The 11,195-nt window shown below is 34.7% G+C and overlaps 2 protein-coding genes across 2 annotated transcripts; both read right to left on the bottom strand.

Annotated features, from left to right (window-relative positions):
- Window positions 1-3,863, bottom strand: LOC135683475 (zinc finger MYM-type protein 1-like). The gene has a single exon (XM_065198735.2). It carries the CDS (start codon window positions 2,875-2,877, stop codon window positions 1-3), a length of 2,877 nt encoding a protein of 958 aa, XP_065054807.2. The 5' UTR covers window positions 2,878-3,863.
- Window positions 2,968-5,231, bottom strand: LOC148959726 (uncharacterized). The gene is made up of 3 exons (XM_089110355.1): window positions 4,419-5,231; window positions 3,657-4,328; window positions 2,968-3,030 (listed from the first exon to the last, which is right to left on the bottom strand). The coding sequence occupies exons 1-3, from the start codon at window positions 5,229-5,231 to the stop codon at window positions 2,968-2,970; spliced, it is 1,548 nt and encodes a 515-aa protein (XP_088966481.1).
- Window positions 5,232-11,195: the final 5,964 nt, after the last annotated feature.

Below are 11,195 nucleotides of genomic sequence, written 5' to 3'. Positions count from 1 at the left end.
TTAAGTAGTGTCAAATCGAACTCTTCTGTTTTTTAAGTGTATCCAGTTCTTGACAACATCTTCCAAGTTGACATTTTCAGAGAAATCCTTCTCGCATGATATCAGCATCAGAGATTCCAGGCGGTCCTGGAGCATTGTGCTCGGCAGCTTAGTCTTCACCAACTTTAGTTTGCTAAAAGATCTTTCATTTGAAGCCACAGTAATTGGTGCTGTTTGAAGGAATGTATATGCTGTGTTGCTTGCCGGATAAATGTGCCTTCGACTATATACGAACTTTGCAATTTCACGGACTGTCATGCTCTTCACCAACTTTTTCTCTTGGAAGTCCTCTCTCAAAACAGTAAGCTCTGCAATAAGACTGCCACTTGAAACTTTCCCCGACAACAAATGCTCCAGATCCTCTGCTTGTTCTTCCCTTAAGTTATCCCAAGGAGGCAACAAAACAGTGAACGGCTTTATTTTCTTCAAAATGCTACCCCAGTTTTCTTTACAATCTGTAATTATCTGATCAAGTACAGAATAAATCTCTTTCGAATAAAACGTCTGGAAGGAGAATGCCTCCTCGTTGTCTCGGTTTTGATCAATTCTTCTTGGAATCAATCTTCTTCTGTGGCGGTGCTGAAACTCCTCTTCTGGATTTATTCCCATGTGCATTGCAATTTGTGTGGCAGCTTCAATCTGCTTTTGCACGTCATCTTCATTTCGAATCTTTTCTAACGCCCTAGTTGTCGATGACACTAGCTCAAGTGCGTCGAGTAAATTCAAACCCTCTTCCTGAAGTTGCACAACCAGAACCTTACAGCGCCGCATTATGAATCTCATAGTAGCCAAGCTGAAAACAAAATCAAATGTTTTCATTTTCTTCAAAATTGCTTTGGCTTGATCCTGTGTGTTTTTGTCACAGTCAAGTTGTCTATCCATTATCTGCTCGAGCAGCGAGACGATTACTGTCAAAGAGATCCAGACACTGTCAATAGATTCAGATCTAGCAATCCAACGAGTTTGCGAAAGATTTCGCATTTTCAAGGCCCCTTCTATTTCAACTTGTGCTTTTTCAAGTGCTTCAGATCGCTTGGTGCTACTAGAAAAGAATGTGTACAATGACTGTAATATGTCAAACATCGATGATACAAGACTGCTTGCTTTGGAGCTTCGTTCTACATATGTACTCAGCCTGTGAGCCTGGCATGGGATGTAAAGGATTTCCTTTTTGTGTGGAAAATCTTCTTGAATTTTATCACTTAGCACTCGTTGGCATCCTTTATACTTTCCAGACATACATGACGCAAAATCGTACGATTGAAAGACGAGTTTTTGTGGGTCCACACTACACTCATTGAGAGCTTTCAAAATTTCTGCAGCATGGCCTTCTCCGGACTTGTCTTTGAGAATCCTCAGACACAGTAAACGCTCAACCGGCTTGGCATTGACGACGTATCTTACAACAATTGCCATCTGATCTTTATTGCTTGTGTCCGGGGTAGTATCAGCCATTACTGAGAACGCTGAGACTTCCTCTAGCTCCTTCACCATACGATGCCTCACTGCGTCACCTAGCAACTTTATCAACTCATTTTGGGTGTCTTTGCTCATATAGGTAACATGGTATGGTCGCATCCTTGTTTGGTTCTGCCAGTATTTCAAAATGCCGCAATGTCGACTGATTAACTTCACAATCTCATGAAAGTTGCTGGATTCGTCAGTATTTCCACGAAATGCAAGGTCCTGCATAGCCATGGTGCGAGCAGCATCACATAATATTAACATAATTTTGGTGTTAAACATTGCGTCGTCAGTTTCTTTAATCATTTCATGACGACGAGACAAATCCAAAAGTGCATCAACGTTCTGATGTGGGTTAGTGAATCTTGCAAAATCTCGTAATGCTTCTCTGTGACTTTGCCTGGTGAAATGCTGTATCAGCTTGCCCTTCTTTCCTTTTCCAACACTCTTCATTTTGTGCCACTGTCTAACGCCATTAATAGTCCATGAAGCATCTGAAGAGGGTCTTCCAGCGCCGTTTGGAAATAAGGAACAAACATAGCAAAATGCTGCGTCATTTTGAACGCTATATTCAAGATGTGGAAAATCTTTGAACCAGGTGCTTGAAAACTTATTTTGTTTACCAGATTCAATGAATGCATTACTTGGATAAACTGTCAAGCGAGGCTGGTAGGGACCTAGGTTTATCACAAAACGGCGTTGGCTATCCGACAAATCTTTTTTTCTTTTTCCAGGGTCGTGTTCTATTAGTGCTGCTGCTTCTCCAGGTTGTACAGATCCTTTTTGCCTGTCAATTTTGACTTTAAGTCGTTCAGCAGATTTTTCTAAATCATTACACTGGGTTTTAATCTCGTTGGCAAACTCTTTTGCAGATATCGCAAACTCTTCGATATTTGGGGTACATGGTTGTGTTAGAATGTTTAACGTCAAATTACCTCTTTGCTCCAAAGTGGATAGCAGATGCTTGAGCTTTCCCGCACAGCTAATCCAATAATCATCATTTTCATCATCGGTGTCATCGTTTTCGGAGTTTTCAGCCTCACTCTCGCTCTCCTCATCAACCACATTCTCACCGACAACATAACTAATATTAGATACTGATTCTTCTTTTGCAGAATTCGCTAACCCAATCTCTTCGGTTTTGTCATCCAATATCTTCTCAGATGAAGATGAAGAAGATGAATCTTTTTCTTCAATTGGATTATCTTTCTTGCGTTTAGCTGCTACGAAAGGGTTTTTAACTGCACCTGCGGTTTCATATAGCACATTTTTGCCTTCATGTTTCTCTCTATTGTGTTGGAGGCGATAGTCACTGTTGAACTGGGAATTACACCCTTTTGCCTTGCATCTTATTTTTACTTGTCTTCTTTTCATAGCAGTGAAACATAGCCTGGTAAAAATAATTGTTCTCAGTTTTACTTCAGATGAAGAGACCCACTTGAAAAAATTCTCAAAAGCTCAAACTCAGGCCTTGTCAAATCTTGGAAAATCTTGCTTTTCAAACAGGCCTAGAATTTTTGTCACAGGCTTACGCGAGAATTACAAAATTCAAAACAAATGATTATATGGATATGTCTTCAGAAAATAAAATTCAAAAAACAGAAAGATCATTATTTGAAGCAAGTTTTTGAGTTACCTGAAAAGCTGCCGTTTCCCTTTCAAGTAGCGTAATACTTATTACTGTTACTATTTTTTTCAATTCTACTTTTGTTCGTCAGCTCAGCTTCATTCAGATAAAGGATTACCAGAGAATGTTGCTTCGCGGGTTTCGCGCCTTCTTCACAGGTGGCGTCAGTCACTATGTTTAGTTTTATTGAATAAATCGATCAGTGGAATTCGAACAATAGGGAACAATAGAGTAAGCAGGAAACACAAATGGTTTCTCAGGTTCTCACCGAATGAGACCACACCAGCAAATATCACATGGTCTTTGTAGGCACAGGGCAATAATGAAGAAAACTAGCTATTCAAAATGTTATGCATATTTAATTGCTTTTTGCGCAGTGATGCACTACACAGCATTTAATATAAAACTTCGTAACATAATTTTACCGACCAAAAATCGAACTTTACCGAGTAAATCGCCAAACTCAATTCTTGGGGGGGTGTCACACCCCCCCACACCCCCCCCCCATGGAACCGGCCCTGCAAACACCACGCCTGATTCCCGCCTCGTATGCTTGAGCTAAATCTTCCTGAAGCGCAAAAGGAACTGCTCTTGCTTTGCAAAAATTTAGTTTCGCATCAGGTTTGAATTTCACTTCCAGTTCAAAATCTTTCAGTCTCCCAAGCTCCGGCTTGAATAGATCTGGAAATTCTTCACATAGCTTGCGACATTCAGCTTGTAATTTCCGGTCAAGTTTCAAATCTTCAAATACAGCATGACACTGTGCATGCGCACCACTGTTCTGTTCGATGAGTGTGTCAACTGATATTCCAAGCTCCGCAATGGCACTCCGTCCAAGCAGGTTAAGGTCAGGTAATTCGGTTACATTAAATCCCAGTGACTGTTGATTGTAATTTTCGGTTTCCGCTTTTAACATAACAGTACCAAGAACTGGTAGCTTGTGTTGACTTGCTGATTCAAACTGCTGACTTGATGCTTGAAGGATGGGTTCACCTAGCTCATTCCATGCAGTTTTGCCAAGAAAATTATCTCCAGCACCGGTATCAACTTCAAAATCAACCATATGCTGGCCTTCTAGCTTGATTGGTAACTGAAGCTCAGGAACTTTAACTTTGTTGACCGTGTTTGTTTGCGAGATCGAAAAAATCTTTCTTAATTTATTTCTTTCTCCCGTAAGCTTGGCACTTTCTTTCTTTTTCTTCAAACAGGCAGCCTCTATATGCCCAATCTTATTACAATAATGTCATGTAGTGTTCTTAGATCTACAATCTTTTGGGTTATGACCAACCCTGCCACACCTAATACATTCAATAAAAGAGGATTTAGGTTCAGACGAGGTATACTTCCCTCTCTTTTTCGGTTGAATCTTGTTGACTTCTTGTCTTGAAACTTGCCCGTGAACCGTTTCCTTGGCAACTTTAGCTGCGTCTTCAATTTCAATTGCCATTTCTATAGCTCTAGCAAAAGTAAGATCGTCATCTTTAACTTTAAAAAGGGCCTTTAAAACCGCTTCATTGTTGATAGAGCAAATAAACCTGGTTCTCATTGCCTCGTCCAAAGAATCCGTGATTGATGTAAAGTCACAGGTAACAGCATCTTGGCGAATCCTACCGACTAATTCATTTACTGTCTCTCCTGGCTTTCTATCCATTTTACTCCAAAATTTGAATCGCTCGCGAACAATGAAACGCTTCGGATGAAATTGATCCATCATAAACTCTGCTATATTCTCCACACTAAGCTCGTTAACATCTTTTGGTGGCGTTTGTTGACTGGCAAGATTCGAGAGCAATTTGTATGTAACTGGAGTCTGATTCGTTAGGAAAACATAAGCCTTCTTCTCCTCTGGTATCGAGTTTGCCTCGGTAAAAGTATTAAAACGCGCCCAGTAATCCGTCCACAATTCTGTTGCTGAATCGAAAGCAGGAAAACTTTGTATACCACCTGTAAACGTTTTAATCGGTTCCTTTTCCTCAGATTTCCTGGCCATAGCTAAAATAGCCTGAAGTTGTTCCTGGTGACATTGATCCTGTCTCTCCATCATTATTCTTTGTTGTTCAATTTGCTGTTGAAGGAGCAGAACTAAATCTTGCGCCGCCATCTCAAACGCTCGTTGAACCCTCACTGCAAAACAACCTTGTAAAAGGAGTAGTACTATGCGATAATCGTTGCCAAATCCTAGGACTGATTAGTAAATCGTGTTCCACAATTCTCGTAGCCAAAAATCTGTTGTGTTTTTCGCCTCAACAGACATATAAGAACAGTTTAAAAATAAAACTGTTTTCCAATATTAAACTTTCAACATCCAAACCGTACAAAAACAACCCATAGAACAATGCTTTTGAAAAAGTATGTTACGTTATAGAAATGGTGTTCACTCACGCATTTTGATTAACACCTTAAAATAAAGCATCTTTTCTAAAACTACAACAGTGTACATGTAGAAAAATTTTTTTTTAATGCGAGTTTGATATAAGATTTCTATTCAGAATGGAATATTTCGAATTGAGAATGGAAAAAGAGGCTGAATTTAGATTTTTCATAGAAACCTAGGGGGTTCATAGAGAAAAATGTATAAAAATGCGAATTTTAGATAACATTACCATCCAGAACTGGATATTTCGAATTGAGAATAGAAAGAGAGGCTGAATTCAGATATTTATAGGATCTTAGGGTGTACATGTAGACAAATATATTCAATGCGAGTTTGATATAAGATTTCTATTCAGAACGGGATATTTCGAATTGAGAATGGAAAAAAAGGCTGAATTTAGATTTTTCATAGAAACTTAGGGGGTACATATAGAAAAATATATAAAAATGCGAATTTTAGATAACATTACCATCCAGAACGGTTTATTTCGAATTGAGAATAGAAAGAGAGGCTGAATTCAGATATTTATAGGATCTTAGGGTGTACATGTAGACAAATATATTTAATGCGAGTTTGATATAAGATTTCTATTCAGAATGAAATATTTCGAATTGAGAATGGAAAAAGAGGCTGAATTTAGATTTTTCATAGAAAATTAGGGGGTACATATAGAAAAATATATAAAAATGCGAATTTTAGATAACATTACCATCCAGAACGGGATATTTCGAATTGAGAATGGAAAAAGAGGCTGAATTTAGATTTTTCATAGAAACTTAGGGGGTACATATAGAAAAATATATAAAAATGCGAATTTTAGATAATATTACCATCCAGAACGGGATATTTCGAATTGAGAATAGAAAGAGAGGCTGAATTTAGATTTTTCATAGAAACTTAGGGGGTACATATAGAAAAATATATAAAAATGCGAATTTTAGATAACATTACCATCCAGAACGGTTTATTTCGAATTGAGAATAGAAAGAGAGGCTGAATTCAGATATTTTATTGGATCTCAGGGGGTACATGTAGAAAAATATATTCAATGCGAGTTTGATATAAGATTTCTATTCAGAACGGGATATTTCGAATTGAGAATGGAAAAAGAGGCTGAATTCAGATTTTTCATAGAAAATTAGGGGGTACATATAGAAAAATATATAAAAATGCGAATTTTAGATAACATTACCATCCAGAACGGGATATTTCGAATTGAGAATAGAAAGAGAGGCTGAATTCAGATATTTATAGGATCTTAGGGTGTACATGTAGACAAATATATTTAATGCGAGTTTGATATAAGATTTCTATTCAGGATGGAATATTTCGAATTGAGAATGGAAAAAGAGGCTGAATTTAGATTTTTCATAGAAACCTAGGGGGTACATATAGAAAAATATATAAAAATGCGAATTTTAGATAACATTACCATCCAGAACGGGATATTTCGAATTGAGAATAGAAAGAGAGGCTGAATTCAGATATTTATAGGATCTCATGGGGTACATTTAGAAAAATATATTTAATGTGAGTTTGATATAAGATTTCTATTCAGAATGAAATATTTCGAATTGAGAATAGAAAGAGAGGCTGAATTCAGATATTTATAGGATCTTAGGGTGTACATGTAGACAAATATATTTAATGCGAGTTTGATATAAGATTTCTATTCAGAATGAAATATTTCGAATTGAGAATGGACAAAGAGGCTGAATTTAGATTTTTCATAGAAAATTAGGGGGTACATATAGAAAAATATATAAAAATGCGAATTTTAGATAACATTACCATCCAGAACGGGATATTTCGAATTGAGAATAGAAAGAGAGGCTGAATTCAGATATTTTATTGGATCTCAGGGGGTACATGTAGAAAAATATATTCAATGCGAGTTTGATATAAGATTTCTATTCAGAACGGGATATTTCGAATTGAGAATGGAAAAAGAGGCTGAATTCAGATTTTTCATAGAAAATTAGGGGGTACATATAGAAAAATATATAAAAATGCGAATTTTAGATAACATTACCATCCAGAACGGGATATTTCGAATTGAGAATAGAAAGAGAGGCTGAATTCAGATATTTATAGGATCTTAGGGTGTACATGTAGACAAATATATTTAATGCGAGTTTGATATAAGATTTCTATTCAGAATGAAATATTTCGAATTGAGAATGGAAAAAGAGGCTGAATTTAGATTTTTCATAGAAAATTAAGGGGTACATATAGAAAAATATATAAAAATGCGAATTTTAGATAACATTACCATCCAGAACGGGATATTTGGAATTGAGAATGGAAAAAGAGGCTGAATTCAGATTTTTCATAGAAAATTAGGGGGTACATATAGAAAAATATATAAAAATGCGAATTTTAGATAACATTACCATCCAGAACGGGATATTTCGAATTGAGAATAGAAAGAGAGGCTGAATTCAGATATTTATAGGATCTTAGGGTGTACATGTAGACAATTATATTTAATGCGAGTTTGATATAAGATTTCTATTCAGAATGGAATATTTCGAATTGAGAATGGAAAAAGAGGCTGAATTTAGATTTTTCATAGAAACTTAGGGGGTACATAGAGAAAAATATATAAAAATGCGAATTTTAGATAACACTACCATCCAGAACGGGATATTTCGAATTGATAATAGAAAGAGAGGCTGAATTCAGATATTTATAGGATCTTAGGGTGTACATGTATACAAATATATTTAATGCGAGTTTGATATAAGATTTCTATTCAGAATGGAATAAATCGAATTGAGAATGGAAAAAGAGGCTGAATTTAGATTTTTCATAGAAACTTAGGGGGTTCATAAAGAAAAATGTATAAAAATGCGAATTTTAGATAACATTACCATCCAGAACGGGATATTTCGAATTGAGAATAGAAAGAGAGGCTGAATTCAGATATTTATAGGATCTTAGGGTGTACATGTAGACAAATATATTTAATGCGAGTTTGATATAAGATTTCTATTCAGAATGAAATATTTCGAATTGAGAATGGAAAAAGAGGCTGAATTCAGATTTTTCATAGAAAATTAGGGGGTACATATAGAAAAATATATAAAAATGCGAATTTTAGATAACATTACCATCCAGAACGGGATATTTCGAATTGAGAATAGAAAGAGAGGCTGAATTCAGATATTTATAGGATCTTAGGGTGTACATGTAGACAAATATATTTAATGCGAGTTTGATATAAGATTTCTATTCAGGATGGAATATTTCGAATTGAGAATGGAAAAAGAGGCTGAATTTAGATTTTTCATAGAAACCTAGGGGGTACATATAGAAAAATATATAAAAATGCGAATTTTAGATAACATTACCATCCAGAACGGGATATTTCGAATTGAGAATAGAAAGAGAGGCTGAATTCAGATATTTATAGGATCTCATGGGGTACATTTAGAAAAATATATTTAATGTGAGTTTGATATAAGATTTCTATTCAGAATGAAATATTTCGAATTGAGAATAGAAAGAGAGGCTGAATTCAGATATTTATAGGATCTTAGGGTGTACATGTAGACAAATATATTTAATGCGAGTTTGATATAAGATTTCTATTCAGAATGAAATATTTCGAATTGAGAATGGACAAAGAGGCTGAATTTAGATTTTTCATAGAAAATTAGGGGCTACATATAGAAAAATATATAAAAATGCGAATTTTAGATAACATTACCATCCAGAACGGGATATTTCGAATTGAGAATAGAAAGAGAGGCTGAATTCAGATATTTTATTGGATCTCAGGGGTTACATGTAGAAAAATATATTCAATGCGAGTTTGATATAAGATTTCTATTCAGAACGGGATATTTCGAATTGAGAATGGAAAAAGAGGCTGAATTCAGATTTTTCATAGAAAATTAGGGGGTACATATAGAAAAATATATAAAAATGCGAATTTTAGATAACATTACCATCCAGAACGGGATATTTCGAATTGAGAATAGAAAGAGAGGCTGAATTCAGATATTTATAGGATCTTAGGGTGTACATGTAGACAAATATATTTAATGCGAGTTTGATATAAGATTTCTATTCAGAATGAAATATTTCGAATTGAGAATGGAAAAAGAGGCTGAATTTAGATTTTTCATAGAAAATTAAGGGGTACATATAGAAAAATATATAAAAATGCGAATTTTAGATAACATTACCATCCAGAACGGGATATTTCGAATTGAGAATGGAAAAAGAGGCTGAATTCAGATTTTTCATAGAAAATTAGGGGGTACATATAGAAAAATATATAAAAATGCGAATTTTAGATAACATTACCATCCAGAACGGGATATTTCGAATTGAGAATAGAAAGAGAGGCTGAATTCAGATATTTATAGGATCTTAGGGTGTACATGTAGACAATTATATTTAATGCGAGTTTGATATAAGATTTCTATTCAGAATGGAATATTTCGAATTGAGAATGGAAAAAGAGGCTGAATTTAGATTTTTCATAGAAACTTAGGGGGTACATAGAGAAAAATATATAAAAATGCGAATTTTAGATAACACTACCATCCAGAACGGGATATTTCGAATTGATAATAGAAAGAGAGGCTGAATTCAGATATTTATAGGATCTTAGGGTGTACATGTATACAAATATATTTAATGCGAGTTTGATATAAGATTTCTATTCAGAATGGAATAAATCGAATTGAGAATGGAAAAAGAGGCTGAATTTAGATTTTTCATAGAAACTTAGGGGGTTCATAAAGAAAAATGTATAAAAATGCGAATTTTAGATAACATTACCATCCAGAACGGGATATTTCGAATTGATATTAGAAAGAGAGGCTGAATTCAGATATTTATAGGATCTTAGGGTGTACATGTATACAAATTTATTTAATGCGAGTTTGATATAAGATTTCTATTCAGAATGGAATATTTCGAATTGAGAATGGAAAAAGAGGCTGAATTTAAATTTTTCATAGAAACTTAGGGGGTACATAGAGAAAAATATATAAAAATGCGAATTTTAGATAACATTACCATCCAGAACGGGATATTTCGAATTGAGAATAGAAAGAGAGGCTGAATTAAGATATTTATAGGATCTCATGGGGTACATTTAGAAAAATATATTTAATGCGAGTTTGATATAAGATTTCTATTCAGAATGGAATATTTCGAATTGAGAATGGAAAAAGAGGCTGAATTTAGATTTTTCATAGAAACTTAGGGGGTACATAGAGAAAAATATATAAAAATGCGAATTTTAGATAACATTACCATCCAGAACGGGATATTTCGAATTGAGAATAGAAAGAGAGGCTGAATTAAGATATTTATAGGATCTCATGGGGTACATTTAGAAAAATATATTTAATGCGATTTTGATATAAGATTTCTATTCAGAATGAAATATTTCGAATTGAGAATGGAAAAGGAGGCTGAATTTAAATTTTTCATAGAAACTTAGGGGGTACATAGAGAAAAATATATAAAAATGCGAATTTTAGATAACATTACCATCCAGAACGGGATATTTCGAATGGAGAATAGAAAGAGAGGCTGAATTAAGATATTTATAGGATCTCATGGGGTACATTTAGAAAAATATATTTAATGCGAGTTTGATATAAGATTTCTATTCAGAATGAAATATTTCGAATTGAGAATGGAAAAAGAGGCTGAATTTAGATTTTT

Source organism: Rhopilema esculentum, chromosome 9, assembly GCF_057945365.1.
Source record: "Rhopilema esculentum isolate cy_ngs chromosome 9, ASM5794536v1, whole genome shotgun sequence".
Lineage (NCBI taxonomy): Eukaryota > Metazoa > Cnidaria > Scyphozoa > Rhizostomeae > Rhizostomatidae > Rhopilema > Rhopilema esculentum.
Note: the sequence above shows the minus strand (reverse complement) of the source record. Positions and strands in the feature narration are given on the sequence as shown.

Coding starts and splice junctions, on each gene's coding strand:
- LOC135683475 (XM_065198735.2), bottom strand. CDS start 2,877: ATGAAAAGAAGACAAGTAAAAATAAGATGCAAGGCAAAAGGGTGTAAT.
- LOC148959726 (XM_089110355.1), bottom strand. CDS start 5,231: ATGGCGGCGCAAGATTTAGTTCTGCTCCTTCAACAGCAAATTGAACAA. Junction 4,329..4,418: donor AATGTATTAGGTGTGGCAGG/GTTGGTCATAAC, acceptor GCCTGTTTGAAG/AAAAAGAAAGAAAGTGCCAA. Junction 3,031..3,656: donor AGGCGGGAATCAGGCGTGGT/GTTTGCAGGGCC, acceptor TTCTCGCGTAAG/CCTGTGACAAAAATTCTAGG.